General features: G+C 37.8%; 2 protein-coding genes across 8 annotated transcripts in view; one reads left to right on the plus strand and one right to left on the minus strand.

The window, feature by feature from the left end:
- Positions 1 to 3203: 3203 nt before the first annotated feature.
- On the minus strand, positions 3204 to 15082 carry ENPP4 (ectonucleotide pyrophosphatase/phosphodiesterase 4). Of its 3 annotated transcripts, none has more exons than XM_034426787.3 (4): positions 14895 to 15082; positions 9975 to 10839; positions 7895 to 8065; positions 3204 to 6039 (listed from the first exon to the last, which is right to left on the minus strand). In XM_034426787.3, exons 2-4 carry the CDS (start codon positions 10822 to 10824, stop codon positions 5675 to 5677), a joined length of 1386 nt encoding a protein of 461 aa, XP_034282678.2. In that variant the 5' UTR covers positions 10825 to 10839; positions 14895 to 15082; the 3' UTR covers positions 3204 to 5674. The 3 variants fall into 3 exon arrangements, with proteins under 3 accessions (XP_034282678.2, XP_034282676.2, XP_034282677.2); XM_034426785.2 differs by having other exon boundaries at positions 14758 to 15069; XM_034426786.2 differs by lacking the exon at positions 14895 to 15082 and adding an exon at positions 14666 to 14800.
- Positions 14807 to 26859, plus strand: part of CLIC5 (CLIC family member 5) — an 87768-nt gene continuing 75715 nt past the window's right edge. The window contains exons 1-2 of one of the 5 annotated variants that reach the window (XM_087882229.1): positions 14811 to 14980; positions 18189 to 18289. Coding sequence is in view for 1 of the 5 variants with exons in the window: in XM_087882228.1 (XP_087738354.1) it covers positions 18284 to 18289 (6 nt within the window). In the remaining 4 variants the exon portion in view is untranslated. Of the gene's footprint in view, positions 14981 to 18188; positions 18290 to 26859 lie in introns of those variants that run through there. The other 4 variants (XM_087882228.1, XM_034426802.3, XM_034426794.3 and 1 more) reach the window with 4 other exon arrangements.

Genomic DNA, 26859 nt, shown 5'->3' on the forward strand with positions numbered 1-26859 from the left:
TGGAAGGTTCTATCTGTGAATTCTTGAACAGCCATTCTCAGAACAAACAGCAGAAACAAACTAGGTTCTCTGATATTGGAAAGTAAGAAGTCAGACCTTAGTTGTGCATAGCCTAACTTTTTTTGTTTGTTTTATAAAAATTCCTTTTAATGCACAAATGCAACCAGTGTGAAGTAATTCAGCTACTACCCGAATTCAAATTAAGGCAGTTCAGCCCTTACTGAAATTAAAACTATCCTAGTGATTTCATGGGTTTAAGATAAATTATTTGATGCGGATCTTTATTTCCTTTAACAATGAATTCAGATAGTTGAATGACAACCACTTTTCAGACTAAAAGATAGGACTATTCCAATTAAGGTACAGGCTTCTTCAATATTTCAGCACATGTTTTTACATATATAGAATTATATAATTGGGTGTCAAACTCAGGTGTCACATTGCCATCACGTGACGTATCGTATCGTTTTCTCCCTTTGTGCAGCTGGGGTGGGCATGGCCTGTACATGATGCATCCAGCCCACAGGCCGCCAGTTTGACACCCCTGCTTTAAACCACCTCAGCACTCATGTTTTCTAGCTGTGATCATGCCTATCTAGCTCCCTTGCATTGTTACTCAAGTTACAAAAAAGGTCAGTCTTTCTGTTTGCAGCTGTATGGTTCTGGTATTTCCAAACCCAGATCAAAGTGCTAGTTATAACCTCTAAAGACCATATCACTCAATTCCAGATTATTTTAAGGACCATTTCCTTCTGTTGGAATCTGTCCAGTCTTTACATTTAGAAGAAAAGGGTTGGTTACAGTCTCCCCTCAAGCTAACAAAAGATGAACCAGAAAGTAAGTTTCTGTAGCAGGCCACTATTCAGAACACTTTATCCTTGGACATGTGTCAGGTACCCTCCTGACTTATTTTGGTAACTTGATTATTGATGGTAATGGAGGTTTGGTTTGGGGTGGTACTCTTTTGTTATCTTTTGTTCCTGATATAGGTATTGATTTTTATGTCTGTAAATCAACTGATTGACAATGAAGATACTAAGGTGGTTGATAGGTTCTACCTTTTAGGATCAACCATCAATAGTAAAAGAAATATATTGCAGACTAACACTTGGTAGAGCAGCCATGAAGGCCTTGGAAAATGTATTTAAATGCTTGATGTGTGCATGCCTACAAAGATCAGAATTGTTCCAGCCACAATATTCCCTAGTGACATCTTGGAAAGCAAAAGGTGGACTTTGAAAAAGTCAGGTAGAAAGTCTATTGATGTTTTTGAACTTTAATGTCAGAGAAGACTCCTGAGAATACTACAAACAACATAAAAAGCCCCAATCAATGTATCATCAAACAAATCAACCCAGATTTCCTACCTGAAGCACAAAAGAGACTCAAACAATCATACTTAGGCCACATTATGCAAAAGACAATGACGACCAGCAGCAAGCTTAATCTGAAAGACAAGATTAAGCACAGATAATCACAGGGAAAAAAAACCTATGGTTGTCGATTTGACACCAAATTAATGGCACATTATCAGCCAAATCATCTGGACTCTGAGGAATTGGATGGTAGAGCAATGTTCATAAATATTTTGATTATGGGGGAATACTAAGAATTACATTTTTTTTTCTTTGTACAGGGAAGTGAACAGACATATATATTGCTGAAGGTCTGCAATAATCTGTGGTGGATACAAAGGGAATAGCATATTCTATAACCCAATTTATTAGCTGGAAAGAGCATTTAGAGTGTGTGTCCTGCCTGCTCGTTTTTTCCAGTCTGCTGGGTGAAGATGGCAATATGTATCTCCTGTCCGCAAACTCATGCTCCCTCAATCTTATGCCAGAGTTGTCAGCTCTGGGCTTGGCAGTTGGAAAGGCCTGAGGGGGATGTACAAAATCTATTATTTCTTCCTATTCCTCAGATTTACCCATCTTGGAGAGGTCAAGCTCAGGATTGCAAGGCTTCTGTGCAAGGTTATTTATATTGATTAGTTGTATATTGTCATAAATGGTTGAATGTCTTCTGTTGCAAGATTGCCTTGATTTTTTCTGTATGCTTAGTTTTCACTGCTTTACTAACTACAGCAACTACTACTTGGTAAGGATTCAATTTTGTTAATGTCTATCATTCAGATCTGCAAAAACATCAGGTTTCCAGATAGAGACCATGAGCATTTAATCTGTTTTAAGACTGTAGTATTTTAAGATAAACCGTAGCTAATGTCCACTTTGAATAAAATACCTCCTAAGCAACTCTAAGTTTCTTAGAATTTTGTCTCAAATAAATGCTACAAATAAAATGTGCTGTAAATTCAAGAGACTTCATGTTTTTTCTAATAGCATCACCATAGCTGTCAGTCCTGGAGGCCATCTTTTTCTTTGGATCTTCAGGGCTGCCACATTTAGTGCTGTGGGAAACTGGGAGGGGGGATTACATAGAGCAGTGGAGATATTTAACCATAACAACATTCCTTTCTCTGAGAGTCAAGGACATTTGGCCCTGCACCTAGAGTAGCGTGACTGGGAGGCATCTCCAGTTGGGACGGTGCAACAATTGGACCATGTGATGGACATATGGGTGCAGGGGAAGTGACTTGGACTTTCTTTTGGGTGGAGAAAACCTGGGAACTTTCAGATTTGGGTTTTCCCAGATGTGCCAATATGACCTCTCAAATAAAATGGAACTTTGAAGAATTTCTAGCCTTGGAGTCTTCTTTCGTTGGGGTGTTACTTGGAACCCTGACAATAGCACCATATACTTTCTGCTATAACAGTACAGGCAGTCCTTGATTTACAACCACAATTGAGCCCAAAAGTTATGTTGCTGAGATATTTGTTAAGTTTTACCCCATTTCAAGACCTTTCTTGCCACAGTTAAGTAACATAATTAATTGAATCCCCCCCCCAATTGATTTTCTCATGTCGCAAAAGGCGATTAGATGATCCTAGGACACTACAACTGTCACATAAGTTGCCAAGTGTCTGAATTCTGATCATGTGACCATGGGGATGCTACATTTGTGTGAAAAAGTCATAAGATATGTGAATAAGACAATACAAATGGTTTGTTTTCTTCAAGCATACATCTTTTGCATATTTTTTTCTTCCCATAGTCAACTTAAATAGTTTTGGGAATAGCTCAGAAAAATGATATATACAGTATACGCCTAGAGTCACAATTCAAAAGATCTACAGAAGTCAGTATCATGAAGCTAAACCGGAACATTTATTATGCAATTTTTAGTTTTTAGGAAGTAAGAGAGAATAGCTTATACAAAAGGCAAGAAAAAATAATGGCTGTTCTGAATGTTCCTATTATTTTGACTGGCAAGAATTTTAGAATGAATGAAAAAGTACTTAATCTAAAAGTAACAAAGCATAAACCTTAATACTGAAAAATTGAAAGTGTAACAGCCTCTTTAATCAAAGTCAACAAAGATTGTCCAAAATCCCCAATTACAAAGACATCCCAATACATAGTCTTTTAAAAAATTGTAACATAGTTCATTACTGTAATTTATTTTCCCAGTATATATTTATTCCTGATAATTGCAGAGATAACAAGTTGCTATTCCCAAAATTGGTAACATTTTCGGTAACAGTTGCCAATGATCTTGAGATGAAGGATAAAGAATGTACTGTAACAGATTTTTCCCATTAATTCATCTTTTCCTTGATGAACTGTTGGTACTTGAGGTCCATTATCTGGTTAGCCTAATCATTTAAAGGATTTTTAACTTTTTGAAGTTTTGTATAATTGCTTTATTTTCTGTTATGTTATGGGAATCAAAATCTGAAAGAGTCCCTGAGGTATTACATTTGTGTAGAACAGCTACAAATATCTTTATACAAAGATAAAGTCTTTCTTATTAGGATATCAATTTTCAAAGCAAAAACAAAAAAACCTTCCTATTTACTTCCAAAACACATTTACTTTCTGATAACACCAACCATTACTTCTCATTATGTAATAGAATGATTTTTTGAAAAAAGATTGAATTTGTTTTCTATGTTTTACTTCTTAAAAGACTAAATTTCACTGTACTTTTAATCTAAAGATTCTGGTTTATTCCAACAATTAGAATACCAAAGTGCCACCTTAATAAGAAGAAACTGAGTTTGAATGTGCTCCCTTAATCTCATGTACAAATGCTAAATAGGAGATATCTCTTGGTGTCAGAAGCTCCTCACTCAGTGTCACTATTGCTTAAAGGAGGCAAAAACTGAAAAGCTGCTTCTGGTTTTGGGGAGGACTGTGACACAATTATTTAAATAGCACATCTCCTAATCAATATTGTAGTGCTGGATTTTTTTTTTTTTTTACAATAGCTGTTATCAGATAAGTACAGTTATATCTCCATGGGGTATTACAGATTATAAGGATTCCATTATCATTTCATAAAGAAGACAAGCAAAGCAACTGAAGTTAAATATGGAACATTTGAAATACCAAAGAAAATTATGTGTCCTCCTATGCATTAAGTATTCACTTTTCCTGAATTCTTTCTGAATGAAACAGACAAACAGAAATGGTATTGCATATTATCTGCCTATTACAAATGGTCTACTTTAAATCAAGCAATTATTAGGAATTTAAAAAAACTGAATCATTTCTGAACATAAATGTCAATTAATTGAATATACAGTACAGAACCTTATTAATCATATACAAACTGCAAGCAACTGAAAGTCTTAATTGTCCCCTTTACCTTCCAAATCCCTTTTCTTCTTATAAAATATAATTTCTTTTGCAGATTCATTAAAAATATATGTATGCATAATACAATATTATTAATTCAAACACATGAAACACCTGAATACCTACCAAAATAGATTGAAAACACCCTATCTGTCTAAATGGAGAAAGACAAGACATATTAAACTACGTTTAGAATCAGTCCACAACTTATAGTTAGGGAAGAAATTATTGAAGATATAATCTATTTGCTTTGGGATAGTTATAGTAGTATTATGGCATGCTATTTCTTTTTGCTTGGTGTAGCTTGAAGATATTCCTGCATATAGAGTTTTCTAACAGCTTGAAATAAAGGAAACATTCGGTTTGCAGAGATTGACACGGAGTGCACAGTGCTCTAGAATGTTGAGTCCTAGCTATTAACAGCTTCTAAATTAAACTCTTATAGCAACTATTCCTCAAAATGGAAAACAAATCTGGATTATTTTCACAATTATAATCTTCTTTATAAAGAACTTCATGACTGTTTATATTTTTTCCAACCAGTTTTAGGGGCATCTGAAATGACAACTCACTGGCTTCAAAACAGCAGGAATGTCTGGGCAATCAAAGAATTGTGCACATCAGAATGGGCAGAGCCTTTGTTGCCTAATTTACCCTGCCTTTTAAAGCTGTGATCATTGTTATTGAGGCTCCTGTCCAATTTCAGGAAATATCACAATATCTCTAAGCAGTTGTCCATGAAATATATGCAAGCAGATTCACTCACAAATAATCTTATTCTTATCACTTAGAAATAAATAAGTTCTACTACTATTAATTTTCTATTGGTTTATATTAGAAAATAAATTCTAGTCAAGATTTCTTTTTCGTTTTCTTCTGTAGTTTGGTGGATCTTTATTAAAGTGCATCATATTATTCGCCAAAATAACTTAAATTTCTGTATTGTCTTTTCAAAACAGTAATCAGAACAGGGGTCTTATCCTATTAAGGGATCATCATCATCTTCCTGAAGCTGTAGTCTTGAAAATGGACGTAGAGGAGGAGTTCTGTTCTTGGTGATTATTATAAGGCACATCAGCGTAGTTAATACCATAAAGACACCAATGACTATTCCAATTGCTTCAGGAACATTTATGCACCATTGGTCAACTAATAAACACTTGGAATTGTTCAAAGTCCCATTATTAGGCTGGGATTTCAACCCTAAAATATGGCACATCATTGGATAAATATCAATAGTACGGATTGAATTCAGTCTGTAATTTTTACGGAAGGCAGGTCCGTGAGCTGCCAAAAATGGCTGCATACTTGGAAGAGTGTCATCATAGCCATGGTCTCCTACTGAAAAATAAAGAATCCAAGAATTGTTAATGTATTACAAAGATTTAGCTAAGTTATTTTACCTAGTAAATATAATCCTGCCATTACAGAATTATAGCTTAACTGTTTTTTCAATAAACTATTGTTTACTGCTTGGTTAAATATCCAAGCAAAATATTTAAATGTAATATTTCAGTTCATTAAACTTTTAAAATTACATAATGTTCACTAAAAGTATCTCCAATAAAATCAACTTAATATTTAAGAAGACTATAACAAATATATTAACTCCTACGATAAAGAAAGTAATTTAACATTATCTCCTATTAAACCTGTTTGTCAAGCTAAGATAGCTTTCTGCTATATAATGTATGAGAATACCCCTTGTTGTCTCTCATTTCCCGTTTGTCACCCTATAGAATAGTCCCATCGCACAAATATGTTTCAGGATATTTTTACACTGCTCTCTCAAAATCGAATATTCTGTGGACATCCCAATGTGTTGGACTTTCCCCTTTTTCCTATTTCAGCAAATCTTGGGGTTTCCTGATATGACAATATCAATCTCTTGTTTCTCAATGGCCTATTTTGACTATGTAAGCATAGTAAAACATGTGAGTTTTCTGTTCATGCTTATGATATATAATTCTTTTTTATTACCAAACCATGTAAAAAACTTTATATGTTAAATTCTAAATTTCACTGTAGAAAGGAAGGATATCAAACCAATAATTAAGTTTTAAAAAGGAATAAACCTCTGTAGTCTCCCTATTGCATTTTAAATTGTTCTCGTCTTGTGTATCTAGCTAACCTAATTGGCTACTATTTCTATAGTTTAGCTGAAGCCAATTGCTGAAATCTCTCCCTCCGAATAGTTGCAATCAATATTCTGTGACTGCAGATATCTGTAACTTTTCCCCCCATCAGAATTAAGTTTTCAGTCAAGAAGGGATACAACCGAAGGACACTATGCTAAGAAAGAGCCTGTATAGCTCTGCAGACTAAAGCACTGTAATTTAACACAGCCTTCCATCCTTTCTAAGGTAGGTGAAATGAGGACCCAGTTTGTGGGGGCAATAAGCTGACTTTGTATAAATATACAAAAGGATGAAGGCTATTGCTTAACGCATTGTAAGCTGCCCTGAGTCTCCGGAGAAGGGCGGCATATAAATCAAATTTTTTAAAAAAAAGTCTTTCGTGTTGTCCAGATTTCACCCCAAAATTTCCTGCTGCTAAATTTTGTATCTGTCTAACAGGAGTGCCTGTACATCATTTCTCATCACAATCCTTAGTTTGTAAAACTGGTGATTGTGCTCCAAACTTCTAAATGAGATGCTATCTGATTTATTTAAACAGTTTTCTGAGGCAATTTTTTTGGTCAAACATTCATTTTTAAATGTTAATACCATTTCCAGCCTGACCACATGCAGCAGTTATGAAAAACAGATGGTTTTGTCCATCATTCCCATACCAAAGTATGCCCACTGTATTTAGTAAGAAAATGTGACTTTAGGATTTCATATTTTTGCAAATAAGGCAATCCAGTTTAGTATTGTGCTGAATTTCTGAATACATAGAATTAAGCAAAATATATTAGTTAAGAAAGAATCTAATCCTTAGTGCTTTCAGATATTTTCAAAAGGTTTCTTATTCCAATTTCATTTAAAATTGTATTTTATTCCAATCTCATTTTAAATTGTTTTTATCGGATTTTAGCAATAATTTGTTTCAGGAAGTCTGCACTTTGATATGGCCTATGATTAATCAATAAACTAAACTCAATCTCAAAAGGTTTCTGTTTTTTAATTCTTCTATGCTTTAAATAACTTTATCTCCCCATCAAAAAGGGAATTATATATGTTTTAAAAAACCTTACATCTGGGAAGAGATCCATTCTGTACAATTGTCCAGCCTTCATCTGCAACCAAAATTATTGGCTGAATGCGCTTATTGTGATGGTAATGATATCGCTCTGGAATTTCTTCTTTAAGATAAACCTTCATATTAGGGCTGCAGTTTTTCATTAATTCATATACATGTGTCACATCTAAAAAACAAAGTGTAAATAAGTTGGGTCATTTATTTATCTGTAAAACTTGTTACTGCAAATATAAAAACTGGATTCATATTTCTTAAGAGCTGTACATTTAATGTGGATTTCATCTACTCCCATTTTAATATGCTTATTTTCAGAAGTCAAAATATATTTCTTAAGGAGTTAAATCATTCTACACTTTAAGAATGCAACAAGGGACATTCTAAACCCAAAATATTCTGCATCTGAAATGCCACATCCAAGTATTTTGAGCTCAGAGTAAAAGACTGAGTTTTGTCCCAAGCTCAGAACAGTGTGTTGTTCAAACATCTTAAATTCTTAAACACTGTAGTGTTACATTGTTTTTCAGCATAGCCAACAGAACAGCAGAGCCAGTTCTACTCCTGCTCTTATTGGTGGAGGGGAAAGACAGATAGAACCAATACATGCTCAGAATCAGATGCTGATTTGCTTGCATATAAGGTACTTCTTGATGGCTAATCACATACTTAAGACAGCATAAAAACTGCTTTCAGTTTTCTGCCTCCAAAATAGGTAAGTTTTAGGCTTTAAAAATGATTATGGATTGATATACAAGCGAGCAAATAAAGCTTTAGGAAAAATTAAAGGTTTGTGTTTTTAAAATGATGAATTTTTAAATTCAAAATGCAAATGTTGAGTTTTTGTTGAATTTTAGTGCATTGCTCTATGTATGCTCTTGCTTCATGCCAAATGCAAAGGCAATGTCACTCTGTATTTTTGCTGGTAAATTGTTGCTGGTAAATAATCTCATTGTATTTTTGCTGCTGCTATTGCTCTTTGAATGTACTGAAGAGAATCGTGCTACAGGTTTACTTTCCACTAGGCCTCTATGGCTATTTGTAATAGACAGAATACATTAAAAAAACCTAGTCTAATTTATGACCTGTGGGAATTTTTAAAGTTTAAAAATTACTCACCAGCATATTCATAGGTATGGTGGTAGTTAATAGTCAATATGTACTATCACCTCACCTTTTATTGCCCTAGAATGAGACAGCAAGCAATCTGTTTCAAGTTCCCTAGACCTCTATAATAAAAGACTCAAATGTTTGATGTGTCAGCCCTGGAAGCCATCTTTCCTTTGGAATTTCAGGGCTGCCACACTTAGTGCCTGGGAAAACGGGAGGGGGGATATGCAAGGAGTGGTGAAGATATATAGCTATAACAACATTATTTTCTCTGTAAGTCAAGGACGTCCAGCCTCCACCTGGATGGGAGTGACTGGGGGCTGTCTCCAGTTCGGACAGTGGATTGATTGGCTCATGTGATGGACATGTGGGTACAGGAGATGGGTCTTTGACTTTCTTTTGGGTGGGGAAAACCTGGGAACTTTAAGATTTGGGTTTTCCCAAATGTGCCAATATGACATCTCTAATAAAATGGATCTTTGAGGAATTGCTAGCCTCAGAGTCTTCTTTCATTGGGGGTGTTACTTGGAACCCATACTTGATATTTGTTATATGTGTAACATGGAATATTCAAAACATGATGAATTTGTACTGACAACACTGTGAACTTTTTGAAGTTTGGCTGAGCTCAGGATAAAACAGTTTTTTTATTTCAAGGACTTTTCTATATGCAATAACAAATTTAAATGAAGATAATTTTAGAAATTTGCAGTGTTAATCATAGTATGATTGGAATCAGCTTTGTTTATCTATTAACCTTAACTAATATGACATATAAAATTATTATGTCTCAGTTGAAAAAAACATTATAAAGGAAGTTTTTCATTCATATTTTTCTGGTCAGAATCAGTAAATATTCAGCAAACTGAGAAATATTAGTGACTTATGAAATTACATATTATAACATTGAGAATAATACTGTTAAAAATACTGAAGAATAATAGATTTTACATTATTAAGAATATACTTACTATTTGGCAATAAGGCAGCAACTGGGCTTCTGTCTATTAGCACATAGTTGCTAGGATCAATGCAATGATCCAGTTTGATTAATCTCTCCTGGGAGCACTGTGCCATGCCATGATCACTTGTAATGATAACATTAATTTCCTCCCACAAATTTGAAACTTTAAGCTTCTCAACAAGGAGGCCAATATGCTTATCTACTTCTTGTAATACTTTAGTCATGTTCTTGGTATCTTCTGGTCCATATTTGTGTCCACTTGCATCTGGTTCTTCCCAATAAAGAGTAGCAAAAGTAACTAATGGATCAGAACTATTCAGCCATTCAATAATCTTTTCTACACGTTCACTGAAGCTTACTGAATAATTGTATTTCATAAAAAAATGAGGAAGAGTATTATGAATTTTTACATCTGTGCCAGGCCACATTGCAGAAGCACTTGTTTTGTTCTCCTGCCATTCATTGCTTACCCAAATAGGAATTGCTTCATCCCACCAGAAAGGATCGGTATCATTAAACTGTGAAAAATTTTTCTTTGTATCAATGTCAAACATTTCATTTGCTACAATACCATGGCTTTCTTCATACAAGCCTGTGACTATACTGTAGTGGTTTGGAAAAGTTTTTGTGATGAAAGCATTGGTAACATGCTCTACTAATACACCAGCCTTAATAAAATCTTGGAGATGTGGAAGTTCATATTTCTTCAAATAATCAGCCCTGAAGCCATCAAAAGACACCAGAAGTAATCTTGGCACTGACTTGGTAACAGATTTACCATCGGAGTAAGAAATTATTCCATTAAAGAGTAGTACTATTACTAAAAAAAGCATTCTGGATAAGATTTCAACAAGCATAGGAAACAAGGATACCTGAAAGGAGGAGAAAAAAATGAAATCCCGATTAAGAATTTCAAGCCAAAGAATTATTTTCATCCTAGACAAGCACTGAATTCAATTTCTAATACATTCAATTTATATTCTACTTAGAAGAGTTGCTAATTATTATAACTGTACAGTTCCACATATTTTTCAACTGTGCTTTACACACAGTAGAGACTGGTAACCCAGCAGCCTTGGTTTCTACAAGACCAAATCTAGTATGAAATCATAGAAATCTAACAAAATTTCAGTAGATTCTTATATTCTTATGTGAGATTGCCTACGGAGGGTAGGAAAATGGTGTGGGCATATTACCCCACAAGGTTGCTGCTGCAGGGAGAACAGGAGATAGGAACATTATGTATGCCACCTGGAGTTTTATAAAAATAAGCGTACATATTATTACTATTAATAAAGTGATTTTTGTTTTTGCTTTCTTCATAAGTCAGGGTATTTCTATTTTTAAAAAGATTTAGTTTAAATATATCACTGATATATTATTTATATAATATATAAATTATATTTATACTGTATTATAAATATAATGCCGCTATAGGACATTGCATGCCAAAACAAATAGACACAAATATAGTTTCTTCCCCCTGTGCCATCATTTCGCTGAAAAACGAATTACCACAATACTGCTCTTTGTCTAAGGATATTTACCCATGTAGTATTGTACTATTACTATTACCCCTCTCATCTTTTCTACTACCTTCTCTTATTGGTATCTTATGAATATATTACTTTGTTGTTTGTATGCCTAGTGAGAGCTTAAGCACCGGAAACAAATTCCTTGTGTCTAATCACACTTGGTCAATAAAGTATAGTATAGTGTAGAGTAGTACAATGCAGTGGAGTGTAACATAGTATTCAATTCTAGTCTAGACTAGTCTCATCTAGTCTACAATATCACTGAAACCCAAATAGGACAAACTATAGGTAATCCTCAATTTACAACCAGTTGCTTAGCCACTGTTCAAAGATACAGCACTTTTAAAAAACTACTTATGACCTATCTTCGAAGTTATGACTGCTGCACAATACTCTGCAATCAAACTATATGGTTTGCTTAACAATTATTGTAACTCAGTTAATGTAAAAAAAGACCATAAAATAAAGTCAGGTCACAATGGTAATCCACTTAATGACCACAACTTGCAATCATAATTCCAAGCCCAATTGTGGTTGTAAATTGAAGTCCTATATATCCTCACTTAATATACTAGCATTAATATATTCTTTCAAAAATGTTAGTATCCAAAGCAAAGCCTGTAGTTTTTGATAGCATTATATATCCCAATCCCAAGCCTGCAAACACTTTCAAGAGATAATTGCTCAATAAAGAAAATAAGATAGTGACTGTAAAGCATAAGTAGTTGATTGACTGTATGCTAAGTGGCATATACTAATATGGCAAGTTTGTTTAATTTTATTTTGAATGAACAACAGAATCTATATTCAGGTAATCCTTGACTTGCAAGAGTTCGTTTAGCGACTGTTCGAAGTTACAGTAGCTATGAAAAAAGGGACTTATGACGGTTGCAGTGTCCCAGGGTCACGGAATCATAATCTGACAAGCAGAGTTAATGAGGAAGCCACATTCATTTAATAGCTGTGTTACTAACTGAATAACTACAACTGTGGCAAGATAAATCATAAAATGGAACAAAGCTCAGTTAACAAATGTCTTGCTTAGCAACAGAAATGTTGGGCTCAATTGAAGACTAACTGTATATTTTATAACAGAGGTTAACAATATGCACTCACTTAGGATCCGCAGAGATACAGTGGATGCAGAATTCTCCAGGATCCACTGGGTCCCTCAAAAGCACCCCTGCCCCAAAAAGTAATTTTTTAAACCCCCTCCCACCAGTCCCTATCTTGCAAGAATGCCCCAAATGAATTGGAATTCTGTCATATAAAAGCATAAACACTGGCTTTATTATGGTCTTAATCAGAACAGAAATCTTGGTTATAAACAGTCAAATTATGAGAAGAATAAAAAAGTTAGTCAAATGTCAACTTCTATATTCTAATCCAGAGTTTCTTAAAGTGTGGTCTTGGGACCCTCTCAGAAGTTTTCAGAATCAAAACGATTTGCCAGTTTAGACTGAAAAATACAATATTTAAATCCCATCAAACAATTGTGAAAAGCAGCTACATGCAGTATCAGGCAGGAAATTTAAAGGCTATCCTGAGGCCTACCTGGGTCAGTGACAGAACGGTGATAACAATAGCACAGAACCGAACAAATAGATGCTTTTTGTCATTTGGATTTAGCCCATGTGAATCTAAGAGAATTTATATAAAAATTAAGCAAACATGGTGCCAAAATAATTCCCCATGGCAGTTATAATTGGGTTTGAGAACTATCTGGAATGGCTGCATTTTACTCTGAATAAAAGTTTGTTTTGTCAAAAAAGCTTATCAAAACCAATCTTTTATCAAAAGTGGAATTCTTGAATTCATCCCACGTGTACTCTTGAAACTGAATCAAAGGCTGTCTTGAAGACTAAAAATGTGACAAATAGCTATTTGTACAGACAGTATTTGTCTATTATATGCTATGAAATCAGATAATGATCTACTATGGATCTTTGTTCTCTTAAGACCATTTGCTCATGCTTGGGAATATTCTTTTGGTCCTGCAAATCAGAAAATGTACAACACAGATGTCTAGCATAAACTTTGTGGATAATGCATAGTAAACTAATTTATTATTTACAGCTTGCTTTCTATTACCATTCTTTACAAAAATGGACTGTCAGCCACACACAGCAATTCCATCTGGCTAGATGTGGGGTCTCTGAAAAGGCACTTTGATCAGAGCACTGGCAATCATATGGGAAGGGCTTGTGTGACACTGAAGGATCTTCACCCCCAATAAGAAATTTAGCTACCAAATGTTTAAAAGTGGGGTGCAATTCTTGTTTACAAAGCATTCAATAATTTCTATAAGAGTAACATTGTCTTTTAGATAAATTAAAACATGACATATAATATAAAATGCATGGGAGTTATAAAACTAGTTGTATTTTTCATAAATATAATGGAACTACATCTTTAATCCAGTGCAGGTAGTTTATGGAGTTAAGTTAAGAATACATAATGATTTATAAAACAGTGGAAAGGGCAATTGCAGTAAAAATGTTATACAGGAAGAGTTAAAAATAAATTGTTTTGTTTTATAGGAATACTTTTTCCTTCTTACTCTTATTTTTTTGCCTACATAAATTTTACTCTACTTTCTAATTTAAAATAGTATATCAAGAATAAACTATTCTATACTTGCCTTATAACATATACCTGGCTCCAAATTCCCAACATGAAAGTAAAAACCTATTTTCAACAATTCGCATTCATCTCAAGATAAACAAAATACTGCCCAAACCACAGGCGCAGTATTTTCTTCATCTCGGATCAGTGTCACCTTCAAACCACATTAGTAAGAGGCACTGAACAAAAACAAACAAAAAAAATATTGGCGTTTGGTAGAGTTCAGCATGTAATGCCCACCAATTGGAGAGGTATGAAAATATGGACTCTCCGACGGAACACAAATTTCAGGTGTTCGATACCAAATCGTTTCGACTTGGACCCAACCTAAAAAAACTTCCTCATTTTTCCACCAGTGCGTGCAGTGGCAACTTTCTCCTTATCTATAGCGGTCCGAACCAGGAAGGGACTCCACCTGCCACGGCACGGAGAGGAGGAGGATGGGGGGGGGGCAGGAGGAGGTCACGGTCGCCCCCCCCCCCAGATAACGAACAGCAGAAACGAAGGGGATCTGAGCTCCTTGAAGCTCTCCTCTTACCCGAAGGCAATATCCCACATCCTCCCACGGGGCAAGAGGCAAATACTGCCGCGAGGGAAGGAAGCGCCCCGCCGTCCCTCGTTCCTACTCACTCGTAATAAGCAGCTCAAACGCTCTCCTACCACAGGCGCATGCGCAGTTAAATAGCCGCCGCGAACCAGCAACGGCCGGCGGGTTTAGCACAGTCAGCGCCGACGGCGACGGAAAGAACGGGCCGCTCGTGGCTTACTCTGAGGATTCTTTTTTTTCGAGCTCTGATTGGTCACTTAGCGGTACTGTAGTGAAGCGGTCGCGCCGTTTGAGTCGGAAAAGCAGGTGCACGGCGGGTGGGGCTTTGGGAGTAGCGAAGGACGGAACTATTGGCGGGGGCGGCGCTTAGAGAAAGAGGCGGGACAGACAATAAGGAAAAAGCAATGCGAGCCCGCGAGTTGGGATGGCGTAGTGCAGGGGTGGGCAAATATGGCCCTTTTATGACTTGTGGACTTCAACTCCCAGAATTCCTGAGCTAACATGGCTGGCTCAGGAATTCTGGGAGTTGAAGTCCACAAGTCATAAAAGGGCCATAGTTGCCCACCCCTGGCATAGTGGCATTGTAGCGACGTCAGGAGGTCGTTGTTCCACCTTGTTTTTCCGCAAGATCTGAGGAAATGGAGTCTCTGTTGCGCCTTCCTGACCACCTGGATCGTATTATTTTTCCAGTTGAGATCTTCACTAAGATGGACTCCCAGGAAGTTGAAAGAGGGGACTCTCTCCACACAAGCTCCCCCCCTTTTTTAAATTTGATTTATATGCCGCCCTTCTCCGGAGACTCAGGGCGGTTTACAATGCGTAAAGCAATAGCCTTCATACTTTTGTATATTTATACAAAGTCAGCTTATTGCCCCCACAAATCGGGTCCTCAATTTACCTACCTTAGAAAGGATGGAAGGCTGAGTCAACCTTGAGCCTGGTGAGATTCGAACTTACAGTAATTGCAGACAGCTGGTGTTAATCACAATGCTATCAGTCTGCTGAGCCACCTTGATGTAAAATGGGGCAGGTTCCTCTCTCTTCTTCCGGAAGTCTAGCACCATCTCCTTGGGCACAAGAGTCCTGTAATACTTCTCAAAATGCAATTTTGTAAAAAGTTTAATAATTCATTGGCAATCACTGTTCCCCAAACCACTATCCCAAACAATACATATTGCAAAAATTTGCTCACAATCAATTTAAACATAAATTCCACTTATCACCTCCACTGCTAATCCAGTACTTAATCCATCTGTTTTTTGATATATTTTCTTTATAGCATTTATTTGTGGCAATCAGGAATTCAAGCTAATAAATTGAATTTCTCTCAGATAACTAAATCGTTTAATTTGCTCAGTTCGATTCTTAGCTCTGCAAGAAATTATTTGCCTCCCCAACTCCAAAGCTAGAATTTTTTTTTTTTCTGCTGTAGTTAATAGACAAGTTTTTCTACTGCTGATACATAGTAGGAAGAGGACTTCTGGTCCATGAAAGTAAAAAAAATGTCATTTATAGATTAATTATGGCAAAATCTGGAAGATTCATGATGGGATAGAGATTAGAAGTTGTTAATTAGGGTAGTTCTTAATGCTGAAGTCAAATGTTATCAACTATATGGACCTCTTCAGGACAATATGTCAATAAAATCTCTTGTAAACTTAGTTAATTCTCCACCCTTATAATTAGCCCTCTTCTTATTTAGGAAGCAGTAGTTGCGCTTAAACTTCCTCAGTAATTTTTACAAAACCAATTCCACTATCTTTTCCATTTTAGTATTTAAATTTCCAGTTTAGATAAAAGAAGCCATCCTCTTCCCCAATACCAAGATGGTTGAAAGTTTCTTCTATAGTGTTGAAATTAGCTGCAAGGAACACAGCTGCCTGAGAGAACTGAGCTCCTGTTTGAACAATGCAAGAATGCAATCAGTCTGCAGCAATCCTTCCCAGTACTAATGGCCAAATATGGCTTTTTCAGGCTCATGCCTCGGTGTGCATATTTTCCAATGAGACAAACCGAGACAGGGAAATCATTTTATTACAATTTATCAGAATATTCAGACAAAAGGGATTCCTCATTCAAAGAGGGAACCCTGATCTTTAGCTTACATCCCTTTTTATAGATAACAAAGAAATCTGAAAGAGGAAAGTTGATTGGACAGGAGAACAGCATACATGTTTATTAAAATGAGGTCTGAAGGGGAATAAATTGTAAGGAGAAAGGTGGTTTAGGGTTCACAAAGGAGATAAGCCAGACCCCAATTTGTACTAACAAACTTTTCTTATCAGGAGCTAGTCTCCCCCTCAGTACCTAGGCTTTCCAGATGAAATATCCCTTTTTCATGAATCAACTTCTGCTGCTATTTCTCTTTAAAATTAAAGGACAAGGAGATCACCCGAGGGGGTTACGTTTATTAAGTGATTTTGGAATTCTCAGAACCTGGGAAAGAGAAGGATAGGTTGTGGAGAATTATAGGTTCAAAATATCTGCAGGTTCCTCCTTTATCAGGTGGTCATCTCTTAGTAGTATCAACAAGGAATCTGCTTGAACACATTTTAAATGTGCTATTAAAGTAAACTTACTCAGTTGCAAAATCAGTAGGAAACCCGTAGCAGTGAAAACATCACTTTGGCATCCCATGGCAGTGAAAATAACTGAGTTCCATTTGTGCCATTTATATAAATGTACAGGTAATCCCCGATTTATGACCACAATGGAGCCCAAAATTTCTGTTGCTAAGTGAGACAGTTGCTAAGTAAGTTTTGCCCCATTTTATGTCTTTCTGCCACAGTTAAGCGAATCACTATAGTTAAGTTAGTAACGTGGTTAAGTGAATCTGACTTTCTCATTGACTTTGCTTGTCAGAAGGTTGCCAAATATGACTCCAGGACACTGCAACTGTCATAAATATGAGTTGTTTGCCAGGCACCTGAATTTTGATCACATGACCACAAGGACATTGCAACGATTGCAACTTTGAAAAACATAGTTCAGTGAAATAAGTCACTTTTTTCAGAGACATTATAATTTCGAACAGTCACTAAATGAATGGCTGTAAATCGAGGACTTACCTGTATTATGTCTTGGTCCAAAATTGGAGTAGATAGAGTATATAGATGTTTTAATGCTATCTGTCTCACTGAAAAATATCATGAAGTTGAGAACTGTATAGGAAAATACAGCTAGAAGGATTAGGCCACTATACTAATTTTTGAATATGAATCAAGCATAAGACAGGCAAAAATGTTTATGTACCTCCTCCGTTCAAAGTAGTCTTGTTCCCATGTACAGTTTCTCTTATTTTGTTGGTATTTATTCAGTCTTCTTTTAAGAAGCATATTGTAATGACTTGTATATGTGTCTACAAAGTAGTGCTTTAATCAATGATTACAGCATCATAGAAGTATTTGTAAGTGCTAACAATCAAATTCATAAATCAGCCCAATCTGAAATTCCCAAAAATGATGCTCAATCTTCGTTGTTTGGTTGATAGTTATCCAACTTGTTTTCCCCAAAGTATTGCAGCCAGACGCTCTGCTGTCTTCTTGGCTTCTGACCTTGGCTTCCTTCAAAAATACAAGCCATGGACGATGCTTCATACATCAGAGGTATATGCAGGTAGTTATAATTCTTCAGCATGGGCAAAAATCAGTCATTTGGCTTTTGCTTGTCTTTTTATTTTATTTTTTAATTTAAACTTAATATTTTGCTATTTTAATATTAATTTATTCTTAAATGATAATTTAGATCAGATATCGTAATATTGTTTACTAGAGTTATAGTCTACATTTTTTCTGAAGATAGTGTACATAGCATTTCTCTCATAAGTGTGCAGCACAACAGCAATCTAGTGAAGTAGATTAAAGATAAAGGTTCCCCTCGCACATATGTGCTAGTCGTTCCTGACTCTAGGGGTCGGTGCTCATCTCTGTTTCAAAGCCAAAGAGCCAGCGCTGTCCAAAGACGTCTCCATGGTCATGTGGCTGGCATGACTAAACGGCAAAGGTGCACGGAACACTGTTACCTTCCCACCAAAGATGGTTCCTATTTTTCTACTTGCATTTTTTACCTGCTTTCAAACTGCTAGGTTGGCAGAAGCTGGGATTTAACGGGAGCTCACCCCATTAAGTGAATTAGATTATGAAGAGGGAAAGTGATTGATCCAAAGTCACTTAGTGAGCTTCTATGGTTGAGGATAGACTAGAAAGCCAGGTCTCTCAGCTCTTGGTCCAACATCTTCACCATTATACTACACAATAATCATTGTTCAATTTCTTCACAATTTCTGGAAGAGTTGCATGCTGGCATGAAATAAGGCAAAATTTTCTGACAGGAGAACAATCAACCAATGGAACAGCTTGCCTTTGGAAGTTGTGGGAACTTCATCACTAGAGGCTTTCAAGAAGACACTGGACTGCTATCTATCAGAAATGGTGTAGGGCAGTGATGGTTAACCTTTTTGGCACCAAGTGCCAAAATAAGCACACACACATCAGAGCGCTGGAACCCGGAAGAGAGTAGCTGGCCGGTGCGCATGCACGTGAGTTCCATCGTGCACATGCGCACCAGCCAGCTGCTGTCTTCTGGGTTCTGCCATGCGCATGCGCGCCGGCAGACCAGCTGGCCAGCATGCATGCATGCGCCGGTACCTGGAAGAGCAGCTGGTTGGTGCGCATATGCACCGGACCAATTGGCTGGCGCTCATGCGAGCAACCGAACCCAGAAGAGCTGCTGGCAACGCCACGTGTGCCCACAGAGAGGATTCTACATGCCACCTCTGACACGCGTGCCATAGATTCGCCATCACGGGTGTAGGGTGTTCTGCTTGGGTGGGGGGTGGGGGGTAGATGATGTACAAGGTCCCTTCCAACTCTGCTAATCTGATATGCTCATCTGGTTGATGTTTTATAAGGTCAGGGAGAATGGGCATGATGATGATGCTATCCATTCAATCGTGTCTGATTCTGGGCACTTCTATGGACCAATTCCTTCCAGATATTTCAATCTTGTATAGCTTACTTCACTTGTTTTATGCTCTGTCTAGTGTCTCCTTTGATAGTGTCTAGCCACTGTGCTTTTGGTGACTTGTTTATTTTAGTACTGACCAGGGGTGAAATCCAGCAGGTTCTGACAGGCTCTGGAGAACCGGTAATGGAAAATTTGAGTAGTTTGAAGAACTGACAAATACCACCTCTGGCTGGCCCCAGAGTGGGGAAGGAATGGGAATTTTGCAGTAACCTTCCCTGGAGTGGGGTGGGAATGGAGATTTTGCAGTATCCTTCCCCTGCCACGCCCACCAAGCCACACCATGCCCACCAAGCCACGCCCACAGAACTGGTAGTAAAAAAAATTGGATTTCACCATTGGTACTGACCATTCCAAACATAACTGTCCTTTCCATGAGTGTGATCACATGACACGGACAAAATAAGTAAAGCAGAGTTTTGTGATTTTTGCCTTGCAGTGAGTGATATATCAGGTTTTATACATTCCTATACTAGTTTGTTTGCCACCTTTGTTGTCCAAGAAATGTGCATGAGCCTTCCCCAACCCCACAGCTTGCAGAAGTCAATTTTTCTCTTGTTATTTTTTTTCATGATCCACTTTTTGCAACTGTAGGTGGCATAGGAAACACAATAGCATGGACTAATCTGCATTAGTTGATGGGCTGATACCTTGCTTTACATACTCAATTCATGCTCATCAACGTTATGCAACTCAGTGCAATTTGACAGTTTATTTCTGGTCTCCATATTTCTTTGATCAATCTGTGATCCATGCACTCATTTGATCTCTTCACTGCCAATTATTTTTATATTTCCATTCTTCACAGTGGTCATGAACTTGGTCTTTTTGATGTTCAGAAAAAGACTGAATTTCTCAGTTTCTTCTTTAATCTTTTGATCAGATGTCTCTTGTCCAGCACTAAATAAAAAGCCCCCTACTGTTCTGTCCCCGTCTCCACACACACACACACACACACAGCCAGCCGAGGGTTAAAGGAAGCACTTGGCACGCACAGTTTGTTATCAAAAACTTGGCAGCAATACGAGCACCGACTGCCAAGTGCTTTTACTTCAATAAACGGGAGTATCCCTTCACCATATAAACAGAAATACACACAGTTTGCAAATAGTCCAGTTCAAAACAAGAAACCTTCGGCAGATTTAGGCGTTGTTCAAAGTGACTAGCCAGAGTTAGTTTTTGTCCGTCACAGAGTCTTAAATGGCCACCACACTCTCTTATATAGTCTCTGGGGTGTGGTCCAGTGACTCAGCCTAATCCCTGGCACGCCTCCTCAACTGCTGTAACCGTTTATCACACCTTCGTTGGCGTAGATTCAGGAACGACAGATTGCCTCCATCGCTATCATCGGAGACACCTGGCTCCTGGCTAATCTCCTCTTCCTCGGCCGGCACCTGAGGCAGTGCCAGAGAGGAGGGGCCTGGAGAGGGAAGCCTGGCCGACTCCTCTCCTTCATGTTCGGAGCCTTCTCCCTCCGATAAGATAGGCTCAGAGGACGGAGCCACAACACCTACAGGGAAGGAAACTATGACTTTACAGCTAAAGATAAAACACTGGCCGAGGATCAAATCCACTGAAACATGAACTATATGCAAGGCATTAAATTTATTTATTTATTTATTTATTTTATTAGATTTCTATACCGCCCTACTCCCGAAGGACTCAGGGCGGTGGACAGCCAAACAATAAAAACACATACAATACAAAATTTAAAAATAGAATAAAATCAAATTAAATAATTTTGGCCCTGACAAATTTAAAACCCCAAACTTTTAAAACCAATTTAAAATTGAATATATAAAATACTAAAAGATATTTAAAATTTTAAAAATCTTTTATAAAAGAGGGGGAAAATTAGGCCAGGCCGGCCTGGTGAAATAGTAAGGTCTTTAAGGCGCGGCGGAAGGTGCGCAGATCCGGGATCCTCCGTATCTCTGGGGGGAGCTCGTTCCAGATAGTAGGTGCCCCCACAGAGAAGGCTCTCCCCCTGGGGGCCGCCAGTCAGCATTGTTTGGCTGACAGCACCCGGAGGAGCCCCTCTCTATGGGAGCGTACCGGCCGGTGGGAGGCTATTGGTGGTAGTAGGCGGTCCCGCAAGTACCCGGGTCCTAAGCCATGGAGCGCTTTAAAGGTGGTAACCAGAACCTTGAAGCACACCCGGAAGACCACCGGGAGCCAGTGCAGCTCGCGCAGGAGGGGTGTTACATGGGAACGCCATGTCGCTCCCATTACCACCCGTGCGGCCGCACTCTGCACCAGTTGGAGCCTCCGGGTGCTCCTCAAGGGGAGCCCCATGTAGAGAGCGTTGCAATAGTCCAGGCGGGAGGTGACAAGGGCATGAGTGACCGTGCGTAACGAGTCCCGATCCAGAAAGGGACGCAACTGGCGAATCAGGCGAACCTGATGAAAAATCCTCCCGGTCACGGCCGTCAAGTGCTCTTCTAAAGACAGCCGTGAATCCAGGAGGACACCCAAGTTGCGAGCCCTCTCCGTGGGGGCCAATGATTCGCCCCCAATAGTCAGTGATGGCGTCAACTGACTATATCGGGACGTCGGAAACCACAGCCACTCAGTCTTGGATGGGTTGAGCCTGAGCCTGTTCCTCCCCATCCAGATCCGTACGGCCTCCAGGCACCGGGACATCACTTCTGAGAGGAGCATAATGGACCGGAGAAGAAAGACCCCCTCCCGGGATATCTTGGCAGCTGTAGAGGACCTGGAGGCCCCCTGCGACATCCAATGGAGGCTGGGGTTTGGATTTGTTATCCCAGAAGAACTGAACTATCTGAGGAATGTAGGGCTGGGGGGCGACGGAGGAGTTTTCCATCACATAGATACCAGCCCTTTTCTCCTCCCCCTCCCAGGTACTGTGTCTGCCTAAATGGGCTTATTATTCGCCCTAATTGAGGGAATTTTCTCTCCCCCCCCCTTTTCTTCCCCTCCTCCTTCTTCCCCTTCCCTTCTTTCCCTTTTTCATCGGGACTTACTCGAATATGATCTTGAGTATAAGACTTTGCCAAGGATTATGGGCTATGTAACCATAACCAACTATGTAAATTATGGGCTAGGTAACCAGGGAGAACATGCCAACTATGAAACAGTGAAGATAGTGAGAAACTGAAGTGGGAAGTTTCCACCAATGCAAATAAATAAATAAAATCAGAAAAGCAACATTATTTTATGACAGAACTAGCTGTCAGATGAAGTTGACTGGTGGCATAGTTGCATAACAGTTTACAGACTAACAATCTGATACTGAGACAAACAGACATCCAAATGTACTGGTACATCTCCATCTGCTGGTCAAATATAGTATGTAACATAGCTTGTTTACCATTGCCTTATCTGGTTTCTTTGCTATCCAGCCAAAATCTATAATTTTCTAGTCTACCGTCCAGTATGCTAAATGTAAAAATAAGACCAAAGTTTATCATGCCATGAGACAGAAGAGGACATCATTTTTCTCTGGCAGGGTTCTGGATAGAGAAAAGTTTCTCCAGTGTCATATGTGCTAGTTGGACTTTTAGATTCTTGATCCAGAGAACTAACATATGACTTATAAATCTTTTCCTTTTGGTGCCCTAGGTTTTTTCCCCTTTCATTTTCTATATGGTTGTGCTATGTCTTCCATGGGCAGGAAAAGTTTAATCCTATAGAGAGTTGAACTGAAGAGCGTAACATTTCTCTGTGTATATGTGCACGTCTGAGATCACTGGGTTGTCCATTATGTTCTATTATTTTGAAAACAGTCCTCTGTACCAGCCTCTGTGGTTGCCAGCCTCTCCCAGCCTGTGTTACTGAACTATGATTTGTACCTTCCCTCACTGATGCTTATTTTGTCTTCAGTCACATCTGTCTTCAACTATCTGGTGGGTGATTATTGCTTATCCTTTGTCTATTCCTATCACAATCAACACCTCACACTTAAGCGCATTTAAACTAGTCTTGGCAAAGGAATATGTCAAGAGTGATGCCATCATCTTTAAACATATTTAACATTCATTTATGCTAAGCTTAGTATCCTATAGAAGAATTAGTACAGACTTCCGGCGGTGACGTAGAGTCGTGGCGGCACAGGAGAGAAGCGCTCTCTTTCTGGTGTCGATTTTTCTGAGCTTTGGTGCCTTTTTTGGCGGAGACCGGTCCCGGAGAGACCGGGAATAAGGAGGGGAAGCTTCGGGGGAGGCGAGGAGAGGTGCGATCTCCCGCCGTACCGAGAAGATCCCTCAATCCAGGCTTGGGAAGAAGCCGGCAGGCGCGGTGAGTGCAGCCAGCCCGGAGACCCGACGAGCCGATTAAGACCATCGGGAGTAAAGGAGTGAGTACAGTGCAAGATCGTAGAGGCGGAGCAGAAAGCGGAATTAATTTGGATTATCTATTTTGGCGCAAAATCGAGGAGAAAGTATTTTCCGGAGGGGCAGCGTGAAGAAAGAAGAACTCAGAGCGTAAAGGGGCGGCAACTGAAAAGGCGAGCAAAAAGGAAGGGGGCGAAATACAGAGCAGTGAAGAAAGACTAAAAAACATCAAAACAGGGAAGACGAGGAGAAACAGATTTAAATTGTGAAGATTAAAGGAAGAACGGACATCTCTTGTACCCTCTTTTTGTAGCTGCTCTAACAAGGAGAGAGGTAGTTTGGCAAAGTAAGGACTGCATACAGTGACTGGGCAGATTAGAGATCGCCATATTGAAACCGGAAAGGACTCCAGAAGTAATAAAAGAACTTGTCTTTTTCTTTCGCTGAAAATATAATGAACAAGGCTTATAAGAACACTGAAAATATATTGCTCCTACTTGCTTTTCTTATTTGGCATAGATAAATTATTATTGGTATTTATTGGAATTATTGGAACTAATTAAGAATTATAGTGATATTTATTTATTTATTTATTAGCAAGTATTTAACAATTTAGAAAAATATTTAAAATTTATAATATACATAGAGACTTAGAAGTAACTATTGGGATATTTTTCTTCTTGATTTTATATAATAAGTAGGACAGCTACTGATTACTGAATAACCAATAATTAGGCATTAAGAATTGATAAATTGTTTAGTCTTTGATTATATAAGCTATATATTTATATATATTTCAATCTATATTTGTATTTAAATTTATATTTATATTTTACTATATTTTTACAGAGTATTACGTAGAGATAATTAATTATTTAAAGGAATTTACCTAAAGAAAAGAGATTTAGTCATTGAAAGGTTATTGAACTGAACTTTCATATAAAAAAAAAGGAAAGGAAAAGAAAGAAAGAAATTATATAGAATTTGGATAGTGATTTGGGAGAAAGTTGATAAAATATTGGGGGAACAATATAGGATTTTGAAAGAAATTACTAGTACCACCACAACAACGTTGAAGACGGGCAAGAAAACAACATCAATCCTAGTGGGAACGGCAGCCTCCCCAGTGACACAGAAAACCCTGGAGGGAATGTTTGCATCAGGAAAGCAACCTAGCACACCCAATATGCCAACAATGCAGGCCACGCTCATAACAATTCAGGAAACCATGGCCAAAATGCAAGAATGCATGACCAGAAATCATGAACAATCCAGAAAAGACATGAACGAGGTAAAGAGAGAAGTCAAGAATGATATCCAAAAGATAGATGGGGAAATGGACTTGATACAAGAAATTATCCAAAAAAATGACCAAAGGATAAAAGAAATAGAACAAAAAACTGAATTGACAGAAGAAAAATTAGAAGCATTGGATATAAAAATGACAGGATTAAATAAGGAACTTGAGAACACCGTGGCGTAATTAGAAATGGAAAAGGCGGCATTTTATCTGCGTTTCCAGAATGTAGCGGAAGATAGGGACAAAGATCTGATGACGGTAATGGTGGAAATGATAGCAGAGGCACTTCAAAGAGAAAAGGATGAAATAATTAATGAATTAGATGAAGTCTACCGGGTTCATACAAATTATGCCCGACAAAACAAACTCCCCCGGGAGGTACATATAAGATTTGTAAGAAGGAAGGTGAGGGATATTGTATACAAGATAACAAAGGATGAACCAATGTTCTACAGAAACAAAGAAATAATTACTTTAAAGTAAATACCCAAAAGAATAAGAGACTTGTGAAAAGACTATTGGTTTCTGGCCACGTTATTAAACAAAAGATACATACCCTTTAGATGGACAACTCCGGAAGGAATGTTGGTAACGTGGCAGGGAAAGAAAATAAAGGTGGATTCGCAGAGTAAAGCAAGGGAATTATATGATCAAATGACGGGTGTTGAGACAACAAATGGCAGTAAAGAAGAGGAAGGACGGAACACCAAAGGAAAACAGAGAAGAGAACGTGAAAGAACCCCACAACAAGGAGGGAAAGTAGACGAAGGAGAGATTCAGGAAGAAGAAGGAGTGCAAACAAGAGGCAAAAAAAAGGAACAGGAAGAAACAAAGAAGAAACAACAGGAAAGTCAGTAAAAAATGGAACAGACTCTTAAAATCCTATCGGTAAATGTTAATGGCCTCAACTCACCATCTAAACGACACCAAATTTAAAAAAAAAATTGAAACAAAAATCAGATATTGTGTGCCTCCAGGAGGTACATATAAGAAAACAGGATATAAAATATATACAATATAAGAAATTAGGTAAAGAATATGCATCATTGGCAGAGGAAAAAAAAAGAGGAGTAGTGGTATATATTAAGGAAGGAATAGATAGCAATATAAGGTATGTGGATACAGAAGGCTTAATAGTGATGATAGAGCTAAAACTTGATTTCAAAAATATATTATTGGTAGTAATATATGCTCCAAACAGTCAACAATTAGAATTCTATAAAAAAAGTACATGAGAAAATTATGGATCAAAAAATGGAAAATGTATGTCTGATTGGAGACTTTAATGCTATTCTAGATGTAAGAAAAGATTATAAATGTGGTCAGCAAAATAAAAATAAGAAAAACGTATTACCCAGAACCTTTACAGATATGGTGGAAGAGTTAAATATGATAGATAGCTGGAGATTCTTTAAGCCCGAAATAAAAAACTTTACATATTATTCGAATCTGCGTAAGTCCTGGTCTAGGTTGGATATGGCTTGGGTAACCAAGATGTTAATGATGGAAATTGAAGAAGTAGAAATTTTATCAAACAATTGGGCTGATCACAACCCAATAATGATGAC

The sequence above is a fragment of the Pantherophis guttatus genome, chromosome 1 (genome assembly GCF_059756535.1).
Source record: "Pantherophis guttatus breed Tessera chromosome 1, ASM5975653v1, whole genome shotgun sequence".
Taxonomy (NCBI): Eukaryota; Metazoa; Chordata; class Lepidosauria; order Squamata; family Colubridae; genus Pantherophis; species Pantherophis guttatus.

Excerpts from the sequence above, each read along its gene's own strand:
- ENPP4 (XM_034426787.3), bottom strand. The coding sequence starts at position 10,824 with ATGCTTGTTGAAATCTTATCCAGAATGCTTTTTTTAGTAATAGTACTA. Across the intron at positions 8,066-9,974 it reads TGCTGCCTTATTGCCAAATA|ATGTGACACATGTATATGAA; the intron begins GTAAGTATATTC and ends TTTGTTTTTTAG. Across the intron at positions 6,040-7,894 it reads GAATGGATCTCTTCCCAGAT|TAGGAGACCATGGCTATGAT; the intron begins GTAAGGTTTTTT and ends TTTATTTTTCAG.